The sequence below is a fragment of the Polypterus senegalus genome, chromosome 1 (assembly GCF_016835505.1).
Source record: "Polypterus senegalus isolate Bchr_013 chromosome 1, ASM1683550v1, whole genome shotgun sequence".
Taxonomy (NCBI): Eukaryota; Metazoa; Chordata; class Cladistia; order Polypteriformes; family Polypteridae; genus Polypterus; species Polypterus senegalus.
The window spans coordinates 140,055,960-140,069,958 of record NC_053154.1 but is presented as its reverse complement, the minus strand read 5'-3'; the positions used below and the strand labels follow the sequence as shown (position 1 = coordinate 140,069,958).

Genomic DNA, 13,999 nt, shown 5'->3' with positions numbered 1-13,999 from the left:
ATCTTTCTTTAGGATTTTTATCACTAAAATTTGTTGAGGACAAAACTAGTCTTCACCCTTGCAAAAATGTTAAAATAGCTACAAATTATTCATTTTTCATTATGTTGCAATATGAAATGTTTTATATATATATATATATATATATATATATATATATATATATATATATATATATATATATATATAAAAGACATTAAGTTTGTTACAATAACGGGCGCTAGAACAGTAGTGCATAAGCATTAGTAGGAACAGTCTACATGTATATTAAATGGCAAGGGGCCTTGTATGCGGCTGTAATTGTGTGCCTTTAATTTTCTCTCTCAGTAATACTGGTTTGTATTTCTGTAAAATGCCTGTAATTTTGTCTGATAGTAATACAGTAGAACCTCGGTTCACAACCATAATTCATTCCAAAACTCTGGTTGTAACCCGATTTGGTTGTGAACCAAAGTAATTTCCACCATAGGATTGTATGTAAATACAATTAATCCGTTCCAGACCATATGAACTGTATGTAAATATATATTTTTTTAAGTTTTTAAGCACAAATAGTTAATTATACCATTGAATGCACAGCGTGATAGTAAACTAAATGTAAAAACATTGAATAACACTAAGAAAACCTTGAACAACAGAGAAAACTAACACTGCAAGAGTTCACACTAGACCCTTACAAACCGCTCTCTTAAAAACACTTTTTTTTTTAATGAGTTTTAAGCACAGGGAAAAAAATGAACATTTGAAAAATCCTTAATTTAATAAACAACCAAGAAAAGTAACATTGCAACAATGCACGCGCGCGCCTGTGTGTGTGTGTCTCTCTTAAGCGTGTGCCTCTCTCTGTGTGTGTGTGTGTGTGTTACGCGCGCCTGTGTGTGTGTGTCTGTCTGTCTGTCTCACATGCGCGCCTGTGTGTGTCTCTCTCTCTGCACACACAGGGAATGCACAGGAACATGTGCCGTGTGGCCCCACGCATGCGCACTTCACCAGAAGAGACACACACGGACACCTGGGCGCTGACGGGGGTTTTATTAAAGAGGATATATATATATATATATATATATATATATATAAATACTTCAGCTGATGAGCACAAATACTTTGTAGCATTCAAAGTGGGGAAAAAACTACATAGATTCTTCTTGCAGCGTATTAGCCCCTAACAACAATAAATTTATATAAATTCATACATTTCCACACAAATTCATTATCTCCAGATTGCTTTTAATAGGGAATGGCAGAAATGCAAACACGTTTAATGGGATTTTGTTATCCAGAGAGGAACACACATAGCCATGCTTCTATATATAGATTCTGTTCTTAGGATGATATGCTTAGTTTAAATACTGTCGAACACAGCACACAGGGTTTTTTTTTTGGCAAGGATAGGTTTTACTTCATTATTTGCCAGTATTATGAAGGACATAAGAAAATGTTATTATGTGGCATATATGGCTTTTTTGTATTTTAAGTTTCTTCCCCTGAATAAAGCTTTTTCAGTAACCTTGAAATGAATTTGCTTTGAATGTGTTTTTTGCACATTCTTAGTATATGAAAGTCAACAGTGGGACTTCCTGAAGACAGCTGTAATAATTATTACAGTTTATAGGGTCTGCTGTCTATCTCAGGAGCTGTGTTTTTCTTTACAGAACATACATCGCCTATCAACACTTAAGTGCATAAAGCTTTGTCTGTTGTGTTCGTTTGTTTGCTTTTTGTAGTGTTCCACCTTTTTTTCATTCCTCCATTGTCTTTCCTTAGTCAAGGTTGCAGAGGTCTGAAATTTGTCAGAAAAATAAAGATGTTTGACAGTCATTTGTGATTGCCACTTTATCATATATTTTTCTCTAGTTAGCTGAGTTTTACTTGACAATTAATTGCACCAAAAGCAATGCACATTACCAATGCTTTTAAGCAGAGGACAGGACATTAGTTAAAAACACTTATGTTCAGATTTCACAAGAAGTCCTTGTTTTGATATTTTAGTAAGGAAATGTAATTCTGTTTCTCCATATAACATTAAAGTGTTTTGTCTCATTGTGAACCAGATTCTTTGCAAATGCATTTATAGTTAGATGAAGTCACTACTCGCCTTTCAAATCTTACAGTTAATTACATTCTTGGTGCAGCTGAGATTTGTTCTGACTCACCATAGTTATTTTCTTTAAATAAAGTCATAAATAAAATGGGGAAAAAATGTGGAGAAGACAACCAAGTTAGACATGGCTGAATTTGACTAAGTGCAGTTGTGTGAATGTTCTTTGTTTTAGATAATGTCCATACCAGGATTGTTCCTGCCTTGTACCATTTGTGACAGGATTAGGCTGAGAATGCCTGTGACACTAGAACTTAAATATGGTGGTTTAAAATTGTTTAGTGAGTTGTTAAGTGTGATGTGACTTGCATCTGCATTTAGATGCTTGTTTAATGCATACTATACATCCATTATGTAAGGTGTAAACATTGTAGTGTAGCTGAACTCATCTGTATTAGACATTCTTGTACAACATGCAGATGTAATGTGTAAACTCATCTAAATCTCTCGATTATAAAATAAAAAAAAAATCTTGGGAGGGAGACGAGACGTGTCTTCTCGGAAGACAATTTGATGTCCTGCGAGAGACACTTTAACATCATGCAAAACAAGGCAGTGAGACAACATTTAAAACAAGTTCACGGACATCTAACCTAGCAGTTGTTGGAATGCTTTTGACAGACACACTTCATGTGCTCCCAGCTTTTAAAACAACGACAAGCAGAACATGCAGCTCATCAGCAGCGGCAAGCCAGCAGATAATCCGACCGCTTCTCCTTAGCGTGTGTTTAGCACCCTACCTCCACCAACCCCCACAATGCGAGTGGCAGAGATACGAAATGGCAAAAGTACAGCTGCTGTACAAGCTTTTAAATAATCAACCTGCAGCGCGACAAACAGAACACGCAGCTCGACAACAGCAGAAGCAGAAACACAGAAGCTGATCCGACAGCATCTCCTTGGCGTGCGTTCAGCTAGCCATCCAGTTTGATGTCTGTGAAAATCCTGGACTTTTTCCAATATGTTTGTTTTTTCTCACATATCCCAAAAAATGCATTAATTAATTGGTAACACTAAGCTGGCCCAATATGAATGAAACTGTTATCAAAGTAAAATTTAAGTACTTATTTCACACATCTTGCAGAGCTTATGATCACGTCATCCATGATTGCACCAGGGGTAACAGGGTGTTTGTCAAAAGACTTCAATCATGCACTTTCACCAGCTGGGATTAATCAGGCCTCAGTTTAAGATGAAACAGCACATGTCATCCATTTATTCCCCCTGCGTGATCCACATCCATCTTTAGGCTCTCATTGTACTCTCTGTGATATTCCTTATGGCTTTCTGGCTGTGCTGTCCTGTAATGGCAAGGAGTCTACCTCTTTTGGTAGACACTTTGCATGCCACTACAGTCTGTGGCTCTCACCTACCAGTTCTTCATATATGGTCACCTTTCTCCATATACTGTATCTCTTCCATATGGTTTTCCCAGGGAATCATGAATTTCAGCAGAACTGCCTGTTTTGCTGTTTAAGACATCATCAGTTTATCTAGGCTAAATGTTATCATTGCAGTGGGATAAGAATACTGAAGTTGCTTCTTCCTTACCTTGACAAAGGCAGTTTCCTGTTTTGCTGGGTGATTCAGTCTACTCTGGATGATTCAATTGTAGATGGCTTCTGTTGTCCCTTACATCTCATAGTTGTGCTACCAGGGCCTCCAGGAAACAACTGGGGATGTGCTATAGGGATCCTCTTCTTAGGCAGAGAGGACATGCTGGTTGGTGTATCACTGTAACCTCAGCAGAAGGTCTTGGATGCACCAGGGAGAGCATCACAGACTAATGGTATATTGAATAAAAGGAAGCAAACTGCTACTGACAGATAAAAGAAGGTGATAATTGACATGATATGTATGAATGAAGGAATCTGATGTAAAATTCATTAATGATTAACATTACTTATCTGAGCAGTCCTGTGTTAAAGTCGCTTGCATGTTTCTTGCAAGTTTCTCATCTCTATTTTAGGGTACTGATTTTATTTAACATGTCCATTACTCATATCCTTCTTACAACACTGCATCAAAAAATCAACCAAATATTACATTATATCACATCTTTCACAGAACATTAGATTCCTTTGAAAGCACACAGAAATAAATACAACTTAAAAGCAATATGTATTTTGAGTTAAATAGGGCACTTTTCAGAGAAATAAGGAAATCTGAAGTTTGGCCGACAGCATGAGTGTCATATTAAACTAAGTGAGTGAGTCAGAAAAATTTGAAGGGGTTGTAAAATGTGACGAAAGAGCAGCTGAAATGACAATTGATAATGGATTTTCAAGTCATTGATGCTTACAGTTTTATCTATGGCAGTGCACAGTATGCAAATAAATTGAATGAACTACAAGATGAATGTAAAGTCTGAGAACAGATGAAGGTTAATTTCAGAAGAGACATGCTTAAATAATCTAAAATGATGGAAGAGAAAGAAAAGGAGCAGAGAAAGAGAACTAAACGAAAAGCAGGCAAGATAAATAAAAAGTAATAATCATGGTTACGTTTCCAGGCTTCCACAGGACAGAAATAAATTCAACTGTGAAGTTGTTATTAGGTTATTAAGACACATGATTTACAGATAGAAGTAAGCAATAAGTAACAAAGCTTTAGAGGTACAGGATTAGAGATAAGATTCTACATAGGTATACAGTTTGTGTATTATAAATATTTTTGTTAGCCCAACAATAGAGGTAATGTCTACCTGGGGCTACATAGTGATATTAGTATAAACTAACAGATTCTTTAGTGTTTCGGGAAAATAATTTGTGGGAACAAGTCATGTCCCTATTTATTAACGGATATATGCGACACTGAATTGTTGAAAATCTGTATACTACTAAAAGAACCTCTGACAACTAACATAGTGGTATGGTCTGTTTCTTGCCAAAGATGCTGCAAAAATGTCTGTTACAGCATGTTCACTAGCTGGAACGAAGACATTGTCCACAGATGTAAATGCAAATTTTGTGAGGGAGTGGTTTCCTCTTCTCTTTGCTCTTCTGATTGCATTCTGTGTCGGAGGTGGTCAGCGGTCACTTCCGTGAATATGTTTATTTAATGGTCTTCGGGAGAAGGTTTAGTAAGTAAATTCTCTTTATATTCTTACTATAATTTGTTATGTCTAACAGGCAGCTTTGCTTCTTAGACTGAAATGTAGTTTGAATTAAACATGAGTGAGGTAAAATGTATAGGTAGTTACTACTTTAGTTAAATTTCTAATTGTCTTATCTGCCTTAGTAATACCTAATTAAAATATGCCAACTTAATGCACAAATTAAATTTTGATTAATGCAGATCTTTATTTTTTCATGTTTTAGGATAGTCAAGAACATTATAACTCAGAAGACAGGGTTGGTTCCACCCAGTGTACTGCATTCCATGGGAGGAGATCCCATAAGCATTAATTCTGGTATAAGCTGTTAACATATTTATATAGTTAACACAATATAATGAAAAAACTATTCAAGTAAAGTTTTCTTTTAATTTACTATTATCATTATAATGAAAATATTTACAGTAGGTTTCAGGCGGAATAAAAAAAAATATTCTTTTGCATCAATTTGAACAAATAATTCTTGCATCAAACAATCCAGCATATATGTGCAGTAGAAGCAGTTAGGTAACATTTTTGCAATATTTTTATACTTATATAATTAGTAATTATTTTATTTGTAGTAACCAAACTTTTCCTACTTTTCAAAATAATGCAATGGATTATTTTTCAGAAATTACAGACATTTTACAAACATGTAAATTATTTAGGTGACATATATGCATTTTCCAGTTTTATCTGGAAAAAGGTATGTTATTAAAATAATATTCTGCATTCGGCTATGTATCTCTCTCGACACAAATGAATCTGATTGCCGTAATTAAAATGCCAAACTGCGGACCATACTGTTTTTTTTTTAATATAGTAAAGAGTAGTTTCTTTAACACTAGAATCCCTGTAGCCTATGAAAAAAATTGTAATCTCGGCCCACCTCTCCATCAATGTCTTGTTTTTTAAAGTCTCGATCAGCACAAGCAGCAAGCAGCAGGGTTCCCACGCATCCTGGAAAACCTGAAAATTTTGAGGGTTATTTTCCAGTCATTGAAATGACCTGGAAACTGATCGAAATGGCCAAATATCCTGGAAATAATCTTTATTGTCCTGGAATTTTATTTCTGTTTTCGCTTTTTAATTTTTCTGTTTGAAACAGCTTGCTGTTCGTAAGTCTAGATATGATGACAGCTGAGCTAGGTCGTGGCCTCTGCTGCGCAATGTCTCAACCTACTGAGACATGTATAGGCAATTATACTGTATTTGAGTTTTGACCCTCGTTGCTCTAGCTTGTCAGTAGCTGACAGGAGAACAATAGAACATCAGTTCATCACTTGAAAGTTCTGCTGAGTGCATGACTGTAAGTATGACCACAGTGCATATGGTGCAACTGACAGTTTTGTTACTTCATACCGTCTGATGATGACCCAGGTCGCATATTAAACATGTCAAGTAAATTGGCGATGCTAATTTCTGTTAGCCTGTTAATGGCAATTCCCATTAGGTGTTAGCATAGTGCTAATTGTCTAATGACGGTAATCAGAATACTTTATTGATCCCGGAGGAAATTGCTTAATCAATCTAAAATCATTTTGTAGGCCTACGTGGTCCCACTGTTAAGCAAATAAATTCAGTGAACCAAACCTAAAACAGCACAAACACGATAACAGTCTTAAAAAGAATTAGACTAAGAGCTACTGCTTTCATTTAAAACAAATAGGGCTTAGGCTACTTGAAGCCTACATCTAAATGCCTGTTCTTGTGTGTTTGTGAAGGTTCGTGTGATATCCTTGCAGCCGAGCAATTGCCACACAATAAATATTACTTGGCTTGTGCTGTTTATTTGCACAACTGAACACGCTTAACAGCTCCTGGCTCAACTTCTTATTCGAGCTTGCTTCCATTATTCCACAGAACGTTAGCTCCCTCTAGAGGAATTATATGGGTATGCTTTCACATTAAGTTTACCACAGTTAGCCTACAGAAAATCTGTGATGGATCAGTATTTCTATTTAGCCTACATTTTTGTACATTACTATATTTAATGTTTTTGACACTAATAGGCAGTGTTGCAGGAAAAATATTAGCCTATAATGGTTAATTTACAGAATGTATTTCTAATTACAGAAGTGAGGGAAAGCAGAATCATATCAAGAAGGTGTACGTTTAGGGAGGAATGGAAGATAAATCCTGAGTTCAGGGACTGGATAGGACATGTAAAAGATAATGTACATTGGGCATACTGCAAGATATGCAAGAAAGCTTTTGATGTAGGCAACATGGGCATTTCTGCTGTTTAAAGCCATGCCAAAGGACAGGGACACAAGAGGGTCATGTCAAGTCAAGGCACAGGACCACGCATGACTGATTTCATCAATCAATCTCCCACCCCCCCCCAAAATTCTGAAGCTAGCAGACAGGCAGCAGAATCAGAGAGTCAAGGAAGCAGCGAGGTCCAGCCATCAACTTCTCTAACTACACCTCAAGCTACACCCACAATCGGAGCTCATTTTTCAAGTGAAGCTGTTTTAGAAGCAGAGATCCGCCGGCTGATTAAAGTGGCCCTTTCCAAATATTCTTTTAATTCCTGTTCAGATATGGGTTCATTGTTTCACCTGATGTTTCCAGATAGTGAAATTGCCCAAAAATTCTCATGTGGTGCAATAAAAGCAGCGTATCTGATGTGTTTTGGCCTTGCACCATATTTCAGAGACAAGCTAGTGAAAGACATTAGACAGTCCAACTGCTATACCATTTTGTTTGATGAATGCCTCAACAAAATAACACAGACCGAGCAGATGGATGTGCTTTTACGGTACTGGAGTGATAATGAAGAAAAGGTAGTTGTGCATTATCTGGACTCCCAGTTTCTAGGGCACACACAATCAGAGAAGCTTGTTGAGAGCATTAAAGTTTCCCTCTCTCCACTTGATCCAAACAAGCTCCTGCAAATCTCGATGGATGGACTAAGTATCAACAAAAAAATTTTGAGATTATTTGAAGAAGACAGGTCTAAGGAGGCCCCAGATATTAGAAGCTTGATAAACCTAGGAACTTGTGGTCTTCATACAGTTCATGGAAGCTTCCAACAAGGCGAGAAGGAAAGTGGATGGAAGATAGGTGACAAACTAAGAGCCCTTTGGCAGCTTTTTCATGACACACCAGCCAGACGGGATGACTTTATTGAAATTACCAAAACATTAACATTCTCTCTCAAATTCTGTGCTCACAGGTGGGTGGAGACTTGCCAGTGGCAGAGAGAGCACTTAAGATGTGAAATATTTGTCGACAATTACAAGAAACTGCCAAAGAGTAAAATGCCAACGTCAACATCATACACTGTGGTCAGAGAGGCTGTTGGTGACCCCCTTTTTGAGGCAAAATTACAGTTTTTTGCCTATGTGGCAAGGAAGCTGAAACCCTTTCTTGAGACTTTCCAGACTGATGCCCCCATGATGCCATTTTTGGCAAAAGACCTTCAGGCCCTTCTGAAGAGTTTGATTTCATGCTTTATGAAGAGGGAGGTACTGGATAACATCAAAACACCTGTCCAGATGCTTAAAATTGATGTACTGGACAAAACACTCCATTTGCCACTGAAAGAGGTGGATCTTGGCTTTGCCACCAAACAAGCTCTTGAGAAAGCCTCAGAGAAGCTGCTTGAAAAACCACTGCCGGGTCAACAATTCCGGAGAGAATGTGTAGTCTTCCTGTCCTCAACAGCAAATGACTATGATCAGCGATGAAAGGCGTGCTATCTCCATGTTTGAGAAGCTCTTACAGCTGCTTCTTAACGCCAAAAGGCATACAGCAGAGGAATGTGACCAAAACCTTAGTGAATACAAGAAGTTCCTCACTGAAATGGTGCAGCACCATAAGGAGGAATTTCAAGGGTATAGAAGTAGCTCCTGTCGGCTGGACACATTCATGGGAAGATTTGCTGGTGACAAAGCAGAGTACACAATTCTGTGGAAATCAATGAAAGACCTGTTCACATTGTCACATGGGCAAGCAGCAGTCGAAAAAGGGTACTCTGTGAATAAGGAAATGCTGGTTACAAATCTGAAAGGAAGGACTCTGATGTCTCTTCGCCTAATCCAAGATTCTTTGCCTGGTGGCTCATTTGATGGAGTATTGCCAAAGCCCCTCTTGCAGCATTGCAAAAATGCCAGGATGCGATATGTCCAATACCTTGATAATGGAAAAAAAGAAGAAAAAGGAAACTGAAAATGACAAGCAAAGAGAAGAGCTCCGCTCTGAAATCACAAAAGTGGCAGCAAAGAGACAGAAAATAATCATTAGCATTGAGGCAATGCAAGAAGAAGCAGATGCAATGGCAGAGAAGGCTAAGAGAAAACAGGACTTTATACTGCTCACAAAATCGAATGCCTATTGGTAAAAGTGTTGCTGAAAAAAAAGAAAGAGGTCATCGGTCTGGATGCAGTTTTATCAGACCTCAAGGAGCAACAGCAGCATTGTTTCTAAACCTAGGCCTACACCAGATGCCTTTTTCTTGGGTTACACTACAGTGACTTATAAATTGTTTTTTTTTTTTTCCCAGATTGTTTTTTTTCCAATATACTGGAGTTCAGGCTCTTATCCTTTGTTCCTAGTATTCTTTCTAGTTTAACCAAGTTTTCAACTCAGGAATTGATGGCAAGGCTATCATTATTTAAAATGGATGTATTTTGCCTCTTTTCCCACAAAGATAAGTTCTTTATAATCTTTGTCGTTGACTTATGCAAATTCTACAGCTGCTGTATTCCCATTAAAGCTACCAGTTGAAAGTTAACTCTGACTTTGTTTTGTCGCGTGCCAATTGTTGCATATATTAGTGTTATAGGCATCATACACATGATATAGGCAATAAATTGGCTTTATGCAGTTTTGTTTAATACAAACATTGTACATAAATTTATTTGATACAAACAATGACATAATATGTAATATGCAAGTAACTTTTACTGAAATTAGGTCACTATGGTAGCCTATTTCATGGTGTGATCAACAGCTCTATACTGAACATTATGGAATTGCTCAGTATATGTCAGTGTTTGTATAGTTTTCCACAATCCAAGAGGCATTTATTTCTTTAAAAGAGTTTTGCAGTTTAAAACAGTGTGTAACAAAAAGTGGTCAAACAGCTCCATTATACATCAGTGCATTAATTGGTGTTGCCTTTATGTAATTTAGCATATCGGTGACACTGTCCCTGCAAAATCAAAGAGAAATTAAAATGGCGTTAAGCCTGCGACTAAAGTGTATGACTGTATGACCAGATCTTGTCATGAATTTCCGGAAAAAGCTCCTGGAAATGTCCTGGAAAATGATTCCTTAAAAAGAGTTGGAACCCTGAAGCAGCCTGCAGCTTGTCATACACAAAGTTCTCCCAGCTCAAGTCCTTACCTGTACATGAGGTGCCTGGACTTGTATAGGGTAAATAACACAGTATATCATTATTTGGAACACGTGCATTTCATGTGTGTTCTGTCTACAACAAGCTATATAAATGTAGGATGACAAGAAATGCAAAAAATGTAGAATGCACACCTAAAACACTAACTTTTTTCATGTTTTAGTACTAACGACAAATTTTTGACATGAAGTGTATAATGTGTGAACACTGAAGTTAAAATAACAAATAATGGTACATGTATAACAAAACAAGTGCACTTTTATTCAAAAATATAACCGAAGAAAAAGAAATCGGGTACGATGCTGACACAACCTCTTGGGTGGTACAGCAGTAAGAACTACTGAGTCATTACCAAGAAATCGCAGGTTCAAGCATGGCCGCTTCCCAGAATTAACGTCTTGAGTAGTGAGCTGCTCCTATTGTTACTACTATACAATAAAAGCATACATTTGATACGAGTCTGTAACAGCTGATGTAAATTTATGGTACTTGTAAAAGTTAGGTTTTTTTTTCCAGTTTTATTGTTTCAGTCACATTCATGCTCCCCCTGATCTGACACTGCTGTTTTCAAATAAAGACATGATATAACAGAGGTGAACTTAGATAAGGATGAGTGTTCTACATTGGACAAAGAGAACAGAAGCCCTTTCCACAAGAAACACTCACACATAAGAACATAGCAGCTACACCAGGCATAAAGGCGAAAGATGGCACCATTTGAATGTAGCAAGAGGTTGGGCGTCATCCTGCCAGTGTCATTTCCTGTCATCCTACATTTATAGTGTTCATTGTAGACACGGAACACGCATGAAATGCATGTGTTCTAAATAACAATATATTATTTACTCTATATTAGTGCTGGACGGATTACCGGTTCATACCAAAAACGTTTTTTATTTTTGTTATGATATGGATTTTTCTTATACCGGAACACGGGTTTAAATAGCCTAAACAACGTTCAGAACATGGCGCAGCGGGAAACTGTTTAAGGGGGGACCTTATTCACTGCTGCACCTCTAAACAGGAATGCAATAGAGTACATGCATTAGTGGAGGTATTGAGCAGTGAAAATGGACAGAGAACATTCCTAAACGGAAGCTGTAGCAGACGATAAAGTTGAACATGATGACACAGAAGAACTTTTGACGAAAAAAGGTGCCGTGTCTGTTGACTGAAGATACTTTGGTTTTAAGAGTTCGGATGTGGACCATTATGTTCAAGTGTGTGAATACTGTTTCTATACTTCTAGATAATGCAAGCCAAATTGTACATGTTTTATTTTTTTTCTTAATACTGTGTAATGTACCTGGCTACTGTGTAATAGTGTGACGATGCCAGTCCCCTACAGATTCCCTCTTCCCACATGGGAGTCTGTTGAACCAACACCTTCGATAGTTATGACCAAGATGAGCTGAGAAATCTCATTGAAGTCAGGGGATGGTGGAAAGTGCTCAAGTGCTTTTGTTAAAAGAAGTCAAAAGTAAAACCAAAAGTGTCCATTGTGCAGTGCTCGGAAAAATACAGTACCCAAATAAATAGCAAATCCGTAAAGCCAGTGAAACGTGGGGATAAAATCCATAATAAATAAATACGTTAAAATAGAGGTTAAAATGCAGTCTCTCTCCTCGCCCGATCGCAGCACACCACCTTCTGTCTCCAAGGGCTAATTCTTTATGGGCGTTGCTGGCGGAGCCTTTGCAGCACAAACTGCTTTCTGCCAACTCCTGTCTTGGCTGCCGCCACACTGCGCAGCCAGACCATCCGATATTGGCACACATCCCGTCTTCGTTTGTGCTCACTCAGACACTCCTCAAATCCATTGGGTGGTCTTACATTTCGCTCATCCCACTCTACATGCTTAGTCAATGAGATGAAACAGCCCTAGATCGCCTAAGCCTGCGCTCCCTCACGGAGCCCCAGCTCATGCTGCCTTCAACTTCCTGGTGTCTATATCGTCTCCCATGACTGCCTTTTCCCTTCTTTAACCTCCTTGTGTTCTATCTTTTCTTTTTTGCTTCCCCCTATCCTGCCAGCCAATAAATATACATCTCCGTGGGCGCAGTGCCTTATTCACATGCCGCAGTAAGCCGATGAAGCAATAGAGAATGATCGGGTGCGACTCGCCCCAATTACCTCATCAACTCCCCGCGGTCGTGCAATCGCGTTTTGAAGTAATAGTATTATTACTGGAAGTTGCACTATTATTTATTTTATTGTTATTATTTATTAGTTTAAATATTATGCAGTTTAATGATGGTGATGTTTAAACAGTCACTTGGTGTCAGTGGACAGAGATTGTTAACATTAACAGAAAGTGTAGTTGGTTTACAAAAAATATTTACTAGTTATTCCTTTTCTAAGACATGTTCAGTGCAGTACAACTTTTGACAAGCACCTCTGGATATTTTACTAAGTCTAAATGCCTCTTTGGATGGTTGACAACATGTTGTCAAAATTTTAGTTTAAGTTGTTTGCAAAATGTGTTCAATAAAAAGGTTCTATATTTTGACTGCAGCTGTCATGCAATGTGATTCATTCTCTTCATTAGTGCCTCATTAGTGCCCCCCTCCTTGAAAACTATCACTTTATGGGGCCATGCAAACCTGTATTAATACTTGTGTGCACATTAAAATGTTTTTTTTGGACAATGTACAATTCTCAAGATAGTGGAATAGGTTATTCTTAGCCAGTATACTGCAGTAATTGCAGCGGAAAATGTGGTTAACTCATGCATGGAAAAAAAAATACAGTGAAACTGGCACAATTTTGAAAAATACCATGATATCGAATTTTGGTCATACCGCCCAGCACTACTCTATATACAACTCCAGCCACCTACCTCACTCCCAGATAAATTAATTCATATTTATTTTTTATTAAGAATGCTTTTTGTGAATTAAAAGCATCTGCTATGTCGTTCACATGTTTAGAATAGCATAGTGCTAATGTTTAAGTCATATCTTTTACTTATTTAATAACTGAATGTACATTTTCTATTATCGATATTTTTAAATACTGAAAGTACATTTGAGTTTAATGGGTTTTCTTAGATTTAAAGAGGAATGTAAAAGTTAAGATATTAGTAATGTGGTTACTTTTTTTCAGGAAGTAGTGAGTATAGTAACACTAGTAAAATTTGAGAGAAGTCATTTTTAATGGATTACTTTCTTTTGAGTAGCTATCCCACCTTTGGTGCAGTATGAACATTTTAATTGTCACTTTCATCCAGAAGAAGCAGATTTCTTCAGTTCCAGAACTATTTTTCTAGAATTTTAATTTCCATTGTCTGAGTTTATGAGATCATCACATGTTAATTTCTGTCCTTTGTTTATTAATTGAAAACAATACTCACTGGCTGAATAAAGGCCATGTCCAGGTCTGGCACGTTAAAGTAATCTACCTGAGGCAAAGCATATTTTTATTACCACCTAGTAAAATCCTA

At 37.4% G+C, this 13,999-nt stretch overlaps 1 protein-coding gene and 1 long non-coding RNA gene across 10 annotated transcripts in view; one reads left to right on the top strand and one right to left on the bottom strand.

Annotated features, from left to right (window-relative positions):
• mcf2l2 (MCF.2 cell line derived transforming sequence-like 2) overlaps positions 1-13,999 on the top strand; it is a 423,828-nt gene that overhangs the window by 405,404 nt on the left and 4,425 nt on the right. For 8 of the 9 annotated variants that reach the window (XR_005634352.1, XM_039759102.1, XM_039759079.1 and 5 more), the window contains one exon: positions 5,416-5,507. The exons of the other annotated variant lie outside the window; for it this stretch is intronic. Coding sequence is in view for 7 of the 8 variants with exons in the window: in XM_039759102.1 (XP_039615036.1) it covers positions 5,416-5,507 (92 nt within the window). In the remaining variant the exon portion in view is untranslated. The remainder of the gene's footprint in view (positions 1-5,415; positions 5,508-13,999) is intronic. 9 annotated transcript variants of the gene reach the window in all.
• LOC120532764 overlaps positions 7,946-13,999 on the bottom strand; it is a 30,887-nt gene continuing 24,833 nt past the window's right edge. The window contains exon 6 of the long non-coding RNA XR_005634359.1: positions 7,946-9,332. This is a non-coding gene — a long non-coding RNA (uncharacterized LOC120532764). The remainder of the gene's footprint in view (positions 9,333-13,999) is intronic.